Raw genomic sequence first — 12,499 nt, 5'->3', positions numbered from 1 at the left:
AGAGAAAAAGTTGTGAAACAGCCAGCACGTCTCCTTACATAGCCCTCTGGAAAACCACAGCGTTGCACACTGTGCTGCTTCATCCAATTTGGGCGGAAATAGAGGCAAACCCAGGGACGTAAACGCTCCTTTCCTTATGTTCGCTCCTTTCCTTTAGAAAAAGAGAAGACTGCGGCTTGTGTACGTGCTTCACTCTTTTTCAAAAAAACAGCCTAATTTTGGTGCTTTGGGCTAAAGGGGTGTTGCCCCCCAGAGAGAGGAGGAAGTGGGAAGGAGAAGAAGGGGAAGTACAGCGCGAAAAGCAAGAAACAGCAGAGATGGAGGAGGCAGTAAAGCGAGAGAGCAGGAGAGCGCGAGCAACAGAAGCAGAAGCACTCTTTGTAGAAAATTAATAGGAGCAGACAGTTCTGGATTCAAAGTCTGCCTTTTTATGACGAGGCTGCTTCCCTGTTAATGGAAGGGCTTTTAGAAGTCCCCCTTGGATAAGAGAAATGTATCAGGGCTGCACACCTGGGAGACTCCCAGACGCTCTTTATATCTGGCCGGGGATTGGCTTTTGTCTTAAGTAGCCTGTGATTTGTACTCACTGCGAAGAAACAGATGGAGAGTCAGTCAGCGAGAGAGCAAATAAGTGAGTGCAGAAAGAGGGAGTGTGTGTGGGGGGGTAGAGATGTCGGAGAGGGTCACGGCAGGAACGCAGTAAAAGCCCGAGCCACTGAGGGGAGAGAGAGTTTCTGCAACTGCCACTGATTTTAATTCCTCATTCTGTGGCTTATATTTCATGTGTGTTTGGTGTTTGCAGGAGTTCATTCTGAACCAGGACTGGAATGACCCCAAGTCTCAGCTGCAGCAGTGCTGCCTGACCCTGAGAACGGAGGGCAAAGAGCCCGACATCCCGCTGTACAAGTAAGTCATGAAATACGTTTTCAGGGAGTGAAAACAAGCAGAAATCTGACAGTCAGGGTTGGTTAACTGGATCCAGATTTAAAACTGGGAAAATACTGGTAGGAAAGCTTTTGATTTACCCCCCTCGGCCCTTCATCCACAGCCACCGATCAATTCAACTACGTATTGATCACTTTGTGTAACTGTTCCAACTGTTTACCTGCTAGTTTAAACTGTGCAGTTAAACATCCACTGCCTCAAGCTGCCACTTTCAGCAGTTTATCCATTGTTTTTTTTCCCACTTTATCTATTTAAACCATTTCATCAATTTATTATCTACTGTTGGATCATAATTTTAATTGTTTATTAACCACTTTTAGCTTTTGCAGCTGTGTGTAGCCTTTCCACGAGGTCTGGAATAAAGACTTTCAACAGTTAGATAAAAAGAAAAGGAAATATGTGGACATTTTAAATAGCTAAATATTTAATTAGTGTATCTTGCAGTTACTCATCTATTACACCGTTCATCCATTGCTTTCTTAGCTAGCAAAGTCACTGAATCATTACTTTAAGATAGCGTTAGCTATCGTTTTGTCGAAGCGCAGATAAACATTTCAGGAATTTCTCCCTCAGGAAAAACTGAATCACATCACACCCAGTTTTATAGATCCCGATAATCTATTGTTAATTTGGTTTCTTGGTGTATATCTGCTGATTATTTTTCCTCGATACCCCGACGTGAATGAAATGTGCATCCTCTCGTCCTCGAGCGCGTTGAAAGGAAGCAGCAGCGTTGGCGTCCCTTTTCTTCGGCGTGCCCCCGAAGTCTCCGGGTCGAGACGAGTTCATTCAGCCGTCGCAAAGGACCACAAATACACATTCAGAGGAATGAAATGGCACAAACATAATTTACCGGACTTTTTTTTTTTTCTTTTTTCCTCCTTGCCTTTGGTCCCTGAACATTGTGAATAGCCGTGTAAAGGTCTGTGTTGTTGTGATAAATAAACACGCCCAAAGAGACCTCTTATTTGACAAAAGGTCAAGGAGCAACTGTCATTTGACAGAACGCTTTTGAGAGCTTCCATGAAGCGGCGTGCTCGTCGCCATGGAAACTGACAAACAGCGTTTTCTCTCTGGTTTCCCCCCCCCAAAAAATAAATAAATAAAGGGGGGGGGGTCGGCTGGACGTGCAAGGGCGGCTGAAGATGTAGCAGCTCCGTGTACAATAAACTCCACAATTCAGCATTTAATCAGCTTCTCCTTCCTCCCTTTTCTTTTCTTTTTTCCTGGTGTTTGTGCGAGCGTCTCTGCGGCGCTCCTCCTCTGTTTGTTATTCCGTCTATCTGCCCGACGGATGGTGATTTTTTTTTTGACACAGTGCAACTCTGACACTACAATCAACACTTCCCTCCAACTCTTATCGGCCCACAAGAACGTGAATGAGAAACAAATAGGCGCTCCTGAGTGACTCGAATGTCAACGCCCGGTAACAGACACACAAGCTTACGTAAAGCCAGCAAAACTACGAATCTCAGTTTTTTGGTTTTTTTTTGGGTCGTAGCCTCGAGTTCAATCACAGCTTCCCTTTTTGTTCCCATTCGACGTATTTTACGCAGGGAGCAGCTGATAATCTCCAGCAGGGACGTGACCTCTGGCCGGGATCATGCGCCTCTGTTTTTTTTTTTTTGTGCAGCACGTCGTACAGAAGTCGTCTGGAAAAAATTGTTTACAAGTGTGAAGAGTGGAGGAAAAGGAAGGTGAGACCCCGGAGTGCGAGTCAGATGGAAAGAGTCTAAATGACGAAGGAGAAAGGAAAGGAGTTAATGCACACACTCCCCCTCCTCCGCCCGCTAAAGGTTCCCTAGTGAATATGTCTGGCTGATGACAGATTCGCGCCTCAGCCTCGGCACCATCACTTTGCTGTACATCTGGTCCGGAGCGGCGCACACCAGGGAGCAGACACATACGCACCTCCACATCGTGCAGAAGAAGAACGTGGGCCTGAGTCAGTAAAGTAGCTGCTTTTTAGACCCTCCGCGGTGCCGCTTTTTCCGTCCCTCTCCATCCGGCTGACAGGCCCTCTCCCAGCAGCCCGCCAACATTTCCTTCCTCGTTCGCGCTTCATCTCGTGTTATTTCAGCAGCGAGATAATTCCAAGTGACACTCGCTCTCCCTGTTGAGGAGAAAAAAAAAAAGAAAAGACAACGTCGCGAGAGTCGTATTTGCCTCCACGCGCGCCGATGCGTGCTTCTTCATTTGTAAGTGAGAAAAGGGGAGGCTGAATTATTGATAAAGTGTCATAAGTGACCACATTGCATTAAAAATGGATCGCTCTCCTGAAATAAGTAAATTGTCTGTGAATAATTTAGGTGACTCACAGCTTGGGTTTTGAGATGTTTATGCTAATGTTAACATTTCAAACATCTCCCAAGTTTTGTCTGCCGTCTTGTACACAAGTCCCAGCAGAACCGAAGCGAAGATGACAGCTTGACTATTATTATTATTTTTTTTTTCTTCCTTCCTGTTTTTAAATGAGGTGCATCTGTAGATTAACCGGCTGATATTCTCTCTCGTCGCTCCTTCCGTGAAGCATTTCTCGTCGCCCCTCTTTAGCTCTTTTCACAGCGCAAACCAAACGTCTCGCGGATCTTCTCAAAGACTGTTGTCATTCTTTTATTTCAGTTCCTCTCCCAACATGTCGTTTTTCTTCTCTCCGCCCCAAACACACATCTTCTGGTATCTGAGGATGATGGGTGTGGGGAGGAAGGCTTTAAAAAGTTGTTTATACGTCCCTCAGATGGCTTCGGCGCGCTCTCAAAGCACAGCACTGAATCAAAGCGCTATTCCCCTCCTCTCAACCCGCCGCTTGAGATGAATTATATTTGTTCCAATTGAAAACTTTTTTTTCCCCCCTACCTCCCTTTTTTTCTTGTTATTTCTCTGAAGGACAATGTCCCTGAGTGTCCTTGCGCCTTTTTTTTTTTTTTCCTCCTGGGTGTTTTTGATTATTTCTCCCCTCCCTTCCCGCCTCTCATCCCATGTTTTCTGTTTTGTTTTTTTTTTTCTTTTTGTTTTTTTTTTTCTGTGTTTGAATTTTGCAGGACCCTGCAGACAGTCGGGCCCTCGCACGCTCGCACCTACACGGTCGCCGTGTATTTCAAAGGGGAGCGAATCGGCTGTGGCAAAGGCCCAAGGTGAGCAACACACACACACACACACACACACACACACACACACAACGGGACGCAGGCGCTCCTCTTCTTCAATGCGCCGCTAATGGGCTCGAGAATAATGGCTGCACTTTATTGATGGTGTTTATTATAGCAATTAAGCTCTTGTTGGCCTACTCTGTCGGGAGAGACATTATGCAGAATGAAAATGAATCGATTCATTATTGATTTGACGTAAATTGTGTTATGGAAATATCACTTTGTGCGGGAGAAGAGTCGGCAACCAGGCGACATCTCAGAGCTGCTCTTACCTGGGATGTTTAGTGAGTGTGTGTGAGGTTTTTTTTTTTTTTTTTTGTTTAGTTTTTTTTTTTCTCTCTCTCTTTCTCTGTGTGTGTTTGCTGTGTGCGCTCACACGTTCACGCTTTTGTAAAGTAAAGAAAGTGAATCTCGGCGAGAAGGCCTTTTCAGGGTTGGAGGGGTTGACAATAAAGCTGCAGCTGAGCCTCCGAGAAATGAAACCTAAATCCATCAAACACCACCAAACCCCCCCCCTCCTCTCTCCTTCTCCACATGTGGAAATCCCCCCTCCACGGCCCCCTCTACTTGAAAGCGCTCTCTCTTGCTCTAAGCTGGCGATAAGTTTGTCCCTTCCATAGGATCTTTGACAGCTTACTGTTTTTGTATTTACATGACTTAAGCTCCCAGCCACCTCCGCTGCCGGGCTATGATCACACAGCACATAATATATACGCGGGGACGGCGAATCGCAGGCGTAAACAGTGCCCGGCGCAGAGCCGCCAATAGGCTTACCTTTTTGAAAATGTGAGCGCTGTGTTACCTGGGATTGTTTGGCAAAAAGGGCTCTTTCAAAACAAATATAAAGCACTTTTGATAATCCGCTCAATATTGGGCCTTTTTTTTTTAAAGGACATTTTGAATATGCTAAAGACCTTTTCTCTCCCTCTTTCTCCGTCTGTCTCCTCTCTCTCTCTCTTTTTTTTTTACAATATTTCTAATCTAGCATCCAACAGGCGGAAATGGGAGCTGCGATGGATGCGCTTGAAAAATGTGAGTTGTTTGGCAACATGAACTCCTCCCCTCCACACACACACACACACACACACACACACACATATATTCACACTCTAAGCCGTTCACACGCTTTGCCTCAGTGTTGAATATTAGCCTTGGCTGTACTGTACGCAAGATGGCTGGCAGAGAGCTGTGGCCTGACCAGCCGGTTGGCTGCGACATATAGGACGTTAGGCTGTTTGAAGTGCTCGCCCAGAGCGCAGGCATGAGGCCTCGCCAGAGATGGAGAACCAATAAAACAAGGACGGGAGGGGGAAGCTAAGCGTCCTCCACCGTGTGGACGGGGGGGGGGCGACCACAGGAAGTTTGTGTCAAGGGCCGCTCAAAGTTTGTATTTTTAAATTTTTTTCCTCTCTGGTGCTCAGCGCTGCTCTTCAGATGTGAAGCGTTCCCTATATGCTGCTTCACTCCTTGGCTGTTTTTCATCTTGTCATCAGCCGCCACTTAAGGAAACAACAGCTTTTTTTTTTTTTTTTTCCCCAACACATTTTCAATGTCTAATTCTCTGCCAACTAAGACAAAAAAATGCAATCACAGGGCTCTCAGAAAAACACATCCACCAACCATTTCCATCATATCGCCTCTCGCCGGTCGATGCATATGCATGCGGATGCATAATATCACACATTACGCCGAGTGCACTGGAGTTCTAGTGTTCAAGTGTAATTTTTTTTTTTTTGGGTACCGGACTCTCGCTGCCTTCCCCGCGACCGCCACATTAATCAAACGTACGATTTGTTCTTTTTCACTCGACTAATTAGCGGGAGGTGAACACAAATGGCTTTGTTGGAACGGGCCTGTAGAACTCGCAAAGGGCGCGAAGGTCAAGCCTTGATTTCATTTGGCTCCTGAACGAGGCCTCCAGCCACTCGTGATTGATACTGTTTGTGCGCCCGAGCTTTAGCTTTTTATGAAACATTAGCGGCCGGGTGTTATTATTTAAAGCCGCTGCCTCCGTCTCCCTCGCCTCCCTCCTTATCAGGGGGCGTAGTTCAGCACTCTCTCTCTCTGCGGTGTCTTCCTCCCTCCCTTAATTCCTCCCATTTCCTCTCCCCAGTGTACACCTCTGTCACCGTGATTGATAGATGCTCATTGCTAGTAAATGAACATTTTCCCCCCCTCATAAATTGCTGTTTCATGTGACTAGATTAGCAATGCCTTTTAAAAAGGTCAGTTGATTTAAAATCATCTCTCCGAGTCTTTCCTTCCCTCGGCGCCAAAACTTCCCTTTTTTTTTTTCTGTTTTTTTTTCTGTTTTTTTTTTTTCGAGGGGTCTTTGTTTGACTTTGTATTGTCACTTAATTTAAAACCCGCCAAATTAACAACTCTGCCCTCAGCTCAATTTACTCTTTCCTTTCACCCGCAGCACCTGAGGTGAGCTTGTCAATTATATGATTTTAATTAATTATTAGAGCGAGGAGAATGGGCTGCTCAGTCTTAGATTTTAACAGTAATGTGATGTAAGTAGTCGAATCGGTTGTTTGTCGATAAAGAGGGAAGTTATCTAACATTTAAAAGGCGCAGCACTGAACTTTCAGCTGCTTTTGATACAGTCTCAGTTTATTACTGATGCCTGTTCTCGACCTACATAAGCAAATGAGACAATTACCGATAAGATGATCTATTACTGTGCATTTATTGTTATTAAGATAAATAAATAAAGACACAAAGACACATTTCTTTATGCGATAGTGCCTCAAATTTGATTATCAATCACTGAAAAAGACACAAAGTTCCGGGTAGTAATCTGCAGACGTTTGACCAAAGTCTCAAGTGAGTCCTGAGTCTTGTTACATTTTTCTTTTTGTCCAAATACAGTCGTCCAGCCGTCTTTTTTTTATTGTCTTCCAGATTCACCACTCGGCTTTTGAATTATCATCCTCTGCGCCATAAACCTTGCAAATATCTTTCGTGTCTTATTATTCCAGTGTTTTGAGCGTCTTGCTCGTGAGATAAACACGCGAGGTCGGTCAGCAGGGTTCAAACGCGCCTTTTGAAGGATGGATGTGTCTCCTGACCACGAGCTGATATAATGAGACTCGAGCTGCAGGGGGAAAAAAATAAATAAATGAATAAACGCCTGACGCATCAACTCCTGTTGCCGCATTGTCTCTCATGTGATTGTCGAGAGCCTCGCATTCATTTGTTCACATAGCAAGACTAATCAAGGACATTAGCCCCGGTGTCATGTAATTCGTCATTGATTGTCTCGGCGCTGCAGCGTCGGCTCCACCATTACTCGTCTTGTACAACAGCCCCCCTACCTCGTGTTACAACCCCCGGATCGAAAAACACCTTCCCCGCGACGTGTCAGGATTCATTTCCATGTTTTATTTAAGGGCCTCCTCGAGTATCAGGAGCACTTTGAGCAGGATTGAACTTTTTTTTGTTTCTGCTGCGGATCTTTTTTTTTTTTTTTTTTCATCCCTTCCTGGCAGACAGAGTCGGCGGCTCCAGCGATGTCGGCGAGGTGAGAGACACGGCCGCGTTCAGTCCGACAGCTCAGAGCTCATTAAAGAGACCCGGGCCCGAATATTTGGTCTGTAGCCGATCCACTGGTGGCTCAGCCGATTTCACATTTCATTATTTGATGGCCCTGCGTTTTGACAGTCTCCTGCCTGTATCCGTCAAGGCAGAATTAAATGTTAACCAAGGCCCAGGCCGGGAGGAACATGAGTGCAAACAAATCGAGCCGAGAGCAGCTCAGGTAGGGGGAACGCTGTCGACGGAAAGGAAAGGAAAGGAAAGGAAAGGAAAGGAAAGGAAAGGAAGGAGTCGGCAGTGCAGAGTTTCCCCGGCCCGGAGGCTCCGTGCACACCACGCTCCGTTAGGTCTGCGGCGACATCAAATATACATGGAAACGGCTTAACCATTTATCATTCATCCTCCTCTCAGATAGTACTGTCTCTGTTCAAAGTCTCCAATCTCTCTCTAAGACTCAACCGCCTCCCCTGCCCATCTTTTTTTTTTTTTTTTTGAGCTTCCTCGCAGCTGCTTGTTTCTCAAACAATGCAATATCTGTTGAATAAGAGAAGGAGCCTGGATCTGGCCTGGTGGTGCTGGTTGGAGGGGAGAGATGACTACATTTCTCCCTCAGCTTTCTCTAAACCCCCTTAATCTCCAGATAAAAGCGCTGGATGGATAGAGGCAAAGTAAAGTACAGTATGCAGGATCTCTATTCACTGGCTTGAGTCTTTTGTTTGGCCTTTGGCACGGCAGTGGAAATCCCCTCATCACCGCCGCTGTACGCTATTGGCTTGTTGACTGATGTGGTGCGCGCCAGCTCCAGGTGACAGACTCAGTCGCCTCACAGCCCGATGCTTAGGCCGACTCGTGAAAGGACGCTGTATGTTCTTGTGTCCTTAAAAAGAAAAAAAAAAAAAGCATGGCGGGGGGGGGAGCTGCTGATCCCTCATCACAGATTCCTCAACCAGCTGCCGCGTGGGCGCACATTCCAGCGCCGCCGCCATCGGCACAACGGGCCGCGGGAAACCTCCACGTCCTCGAGTGGTCTTACCAAAAAAGAGCAAAACAAAAGAGCTGAGCTGAGTGCGTTGACGCCTCGACAGGTGATCAACATGCAGAGTGCAGCCGGACGTCTTTTCTCTGACGCCTGCTCTTGTGCCGCATGTTAAACAATGTAAATGGCCATTTTCTTTTTCTTTCTTTCTTTTATTCATTTATTTTTATTTTTTTTCCCCTTCCTCCTCTCGAGTGGGTTATTCTGAAGTCATCTCTCAGGGAAAAATGCTGGTGATTTCCATATTTTAACTGCAATATGTAGTTTTCTCTCCGAGGCTCGGCAAGTGTTCCTTACTCACCGAAAAGCATATTGAAATAGAGTGTGTGTGTGTGTGTGTGTGTGTGTGTGTGTGTGTGTGTGTGTGTGTGTGGCCTCAGACTGACTGCTTTCTTTCTTCAGGTTTTCCTTTTTTTTTTTTTTTTCCTTGATCCATCTCCTTCTTAATAGGATACTGCCATTATCTTGCACTTTCGCTCTCTGTTGCCATAATGACGACTTAAGAGTTTTGCGGGAGGAAGAAATACGTCCTTGTCTTCCTTCCACGAGTCAAACACACGTGTCATGTTAATTTTTTATTTTTTTTTTTTTTTTTGTGGGGAGGTTCAACCAAACTCCACCTGTCAGTCAGGTGAAGAAAAATTGTGAAAAATACCAAAAGTAACAGAGTTCAGGCTCTGACATGGACTCAGAGTATCAGAGTAAAAAGTCTCCCTCTGAAGGACATTTGTGCTCAAAGTTAAAGGTAGAATCGGTAGGATTTTGTCCCAGCTGTTCCTGAACGCACCACAAAGACAGTTGATTGTTGAGTCTCATTCCCAGGACGTGAAACAGACACATGTTGGGTTGGTAAAGCGTCCCGAGCAGCAACAAAGAGAGAAAATCAGAAACTCTCTGCAGATACGAGACACTAACACGCCTTTTCTCCACATTCCAGCCTCCCTCTCTGTCTGTTTACGGATTCTTATTTCTATCTGAAATCAGTCTTGTGCGATGACGCCAAATAAAAATAATCCATAATTCACCTCAAACGCATCAAACCAGAGAGCAGAAATCAAAGAGAAGTTGAAGTACAGAAACCTGAAAAGTGCCTTGTTACTTCCCAGCTTCACTTTCAGGTTCCTCAAACTAAAGATGACGAGTTTTAACGGTGTGTTTTGTCCGATAAACGTCGGAAAACTAAAATAAAGCAGCAGAAAGTCGCACCAACGTTCAGTCACCTGACAGAAAACATTAACCAGGTTTCTGCTCTTTACTGGATCTCAGACGAGACTTTCTTTAAATAACCCGATCGGCAGGTCGAAGCACCACCCAGATGGAGAATGTGTCGCTCCAACACTCGGGAACTATTTTTACTTCTTCTTCTGCTGCTGCTGCTCCTGCCGTGTGCTCCTCCGACCGGAGACGCAGGTCTGCAGCCGCCTCCAGGAAAAACACAATATCCACACAGCAGATAAGTTGGATAGTTGGCTCCAAACCCCCCGGAGGCGCCGCGTTATCAGCCGAGAGTCCAGTTGTCTGGACAATAGTAATAATTAAATTTTCCCGTTTATCAGAGGAAAATATACCTTATCTGGGCCACGATACAGCCGAAGCCTCCAGTGTTTAGACAAAGACGCATTTCTGTTGTTTTGGGCTCTGAAGTGGATCTGAAATGAAACAATGTGAGAGGTCAACGTGTCGACTCGCGGCTTCAGCGCTGGTTCAGGACGTTTACGTCCAAGTTAGACCTTTTATTTAAAAAATATAAAGTTCTTCCAATGACAGGAATCCTAAAGAAGCAACCAGAGAAAACAGATCGCTGTGAGCCAGCAGAGAACTTCAGAGTTTCACCAGTGTGATTTCCACAAGCTAAAATCGAACATGATGACTTTATTTAAGTTTATCTTAATATCTTTTGGGCATTTAAATTTCTGGACTACGTCGTTAAAAGCTCAGGAGGCTTCCTGGTTTAATTAAGGATGAAAAAATGAAATAAATAAATAAAAGCTAAAATTCAGTCGTTACCTTCGTCATTTTTGAGATACGGCGTCATAAACTCAGCAGGATCAGAGAGTAACTGAGTTCATGTCACAAGATCACAAACAGCATCTTGTTGGACAATAATTCTCGTTATCAAGATGAAATAATAAAACTCTGGTCGCGTGTTTTGGCAGATGGCTGTCGGCCCAGAAATCTTTTCTTAACTTTCGTCAGAGATCAGGCGTGTTTTGACATTTTCGTTCATTTCTGAGGGAACAATGAACAGATGTTGATTTGAAAACAAAAAAAGGTGATAAGTATCTGTGAGTGAATCCAAATTAAAATCTGAGTCGAGCAGATGTAAATATGTTTCATGTGATATTTGATTAAAGATCCCTGGAGGAGATACAGCAGTTGTAGTTTAAAATGATGATGTCGTCAACGTGAAAAGTTTTATTTAGAAGCAATAATAAATAAACTTTACTTACTTCTACTGGAAGAAGTGTTTCAGCCACAGAATAACCAAAAAGTATTCTTCAAATCTGGATAAATGTTTTATTTATTGGACAAAACGTAGTTTTTATCTGTCTGTTTTTCTGAGAACAGAATAATTGAACTTGTTCTTCTGTATATATTGAAGAAAAAACTGCTGGATGTGAATTTTTTACTCCCTCAAGAGTGAAAACAAACATTAATATATCTAATAAATATGAAAGTGTTGCAGCCAGAAGTCGATGTTTCTTATTTGCCTCGGCGAGTCGACACAAACCAGCGAGCGTCTGTCACACGTGCTGTTTTAAAAATTACAGCGAGGAGGAAAAATTACCCAAGTGCTGAATATCAAGAACATCAGGAAGAAAACAAACCGGTGGATCAAAACGACTGAACGTTTCTTCATGGTGTAAAAAAAAAAAAGTTTTTTTTTAAAAACTGCAGCTGAAGTAATTAGTCGACTGACAGAAAAGTAATCAGTCGTTTTCAATTAGAGAAGATTTGCTGCTTCTTCTGTTTGTCTTTAGAAATGTGATATATTTGTTTCTTTTTTGACTGTTTCAGAAAAGAACATTTTAATAAAACAAACATAAAAACATGAATTTATGATTGAAGTGACTGCGGCTGGAGCTGAATTACTGTCAGTTCACCTGGTGGTCGAAGTAATCTGAAAACTAAAAAGTACAAGTAAAGCTGCTGTACACTTCCACTCCTCTACCTTCGTTACTTTTCAGATTACCTGCAGCATCAGAGCCGCAGTTGAGCTTTGACTTTGACTTTTACCACCTGATTAGTTCTGCTCAGCGCTGGTGTTCAGTCCTCCTCTCTGAAACCTCCCTCTTGTTATTTCTGTCTGATTCTGCCTCGTGTGGCTTCAGGCGAGTTGGCACGAGAGCAGAAAAACCCAAATTGGAGCTTCAGAACTTTTTTTTCTTTGGAAGCTAATGGATTGATTTGGCCGACGCTCCCGTTCATGTTTCGTCTAGTAGCAGCATTTGTCGGCCGTAAAAGACGCCTGGCTTTGGTTTTTATATGTGCGACTGTTCGTGGCGATTTTAAAGATCATCTGCGCTCCGTCTGCAGGACGAACGCGCTCCTTCTCTCTGGTTTTATCTCCTTTCATATATGTTCAACATCCGATCAGCTTGTATCTGTTTTTGTTTGCTCTCCCTCCGCTGTCACAGCACGCCATCTTATTACGGATCTCATTTAGGAGCGTTCGCTTGTAATTATGCTATCAGATCTCATAGTCACTGTGCTGAAACCAAACAAGGCCTGTCTAATTCCGTGTTGCTTCATCATTATTAATGAAATAACAACATGAGGGCAATTTAATCGCAATACTGCCCGCGACATTCTCGCTCGTTTGCCCGAA

The 12,499-nt window shown here is 44.4% G+C and overlaps 1 protein-coding gene across 3 annotated transcripts in view; it reads left to right on the top strand.

The window, feature by feature from the left end:
* Positions 1 to 12,499, top strand: part of drosha (drosha ribonuclease III) — a 97,347-nt gene that overhangs the window by 83,104 nt on the left and 1,744 nt on the right. For 2 of the 3 annotated variants that reach the window (XM_037079406.1, XM_037079407.1), the window contains exons 29-31: positions 803 to 906; positions 3,987 to 4,079; positions 5,080 to 5,126. In XM_037079406.1, coding sequence (XP_036935301.1) covers positions 803 to 906; positions 3,987 to 4,079; positions 5,080 to 5,126 — 244 coding nt within the window. Of the gene's footprint in view, positions 1 to 802; positions 907 to 3,986; positions 4,080 to 5,079; positions 5,127 to 12,499 lie in introns of those variants that run through there. The other variant, XM_037079408.1, reaches the window with a different exon arrangement.

The sequence above is a fragment of the Acanthopagrus latus genome, chromosome 19, assembly GCF_904848185.1.
Source record: "Acanthopagrus latus isolate v.2019 chromosome 19, fAcaLat1.1, whole genome shotgun sequence".
Classification (NCBI taxonomy): Eukaryota; Metazoa; Chordata; class Actinopteri; order Spariformes; family Sparidae; genus Acanthopagrus; species Acanthopagrus latus.
The sequence above is the reverse complement of the archived record's forward strand: the minus strand, read 5'-3'. Positions and strand labels throughout refer to the sequence as shown.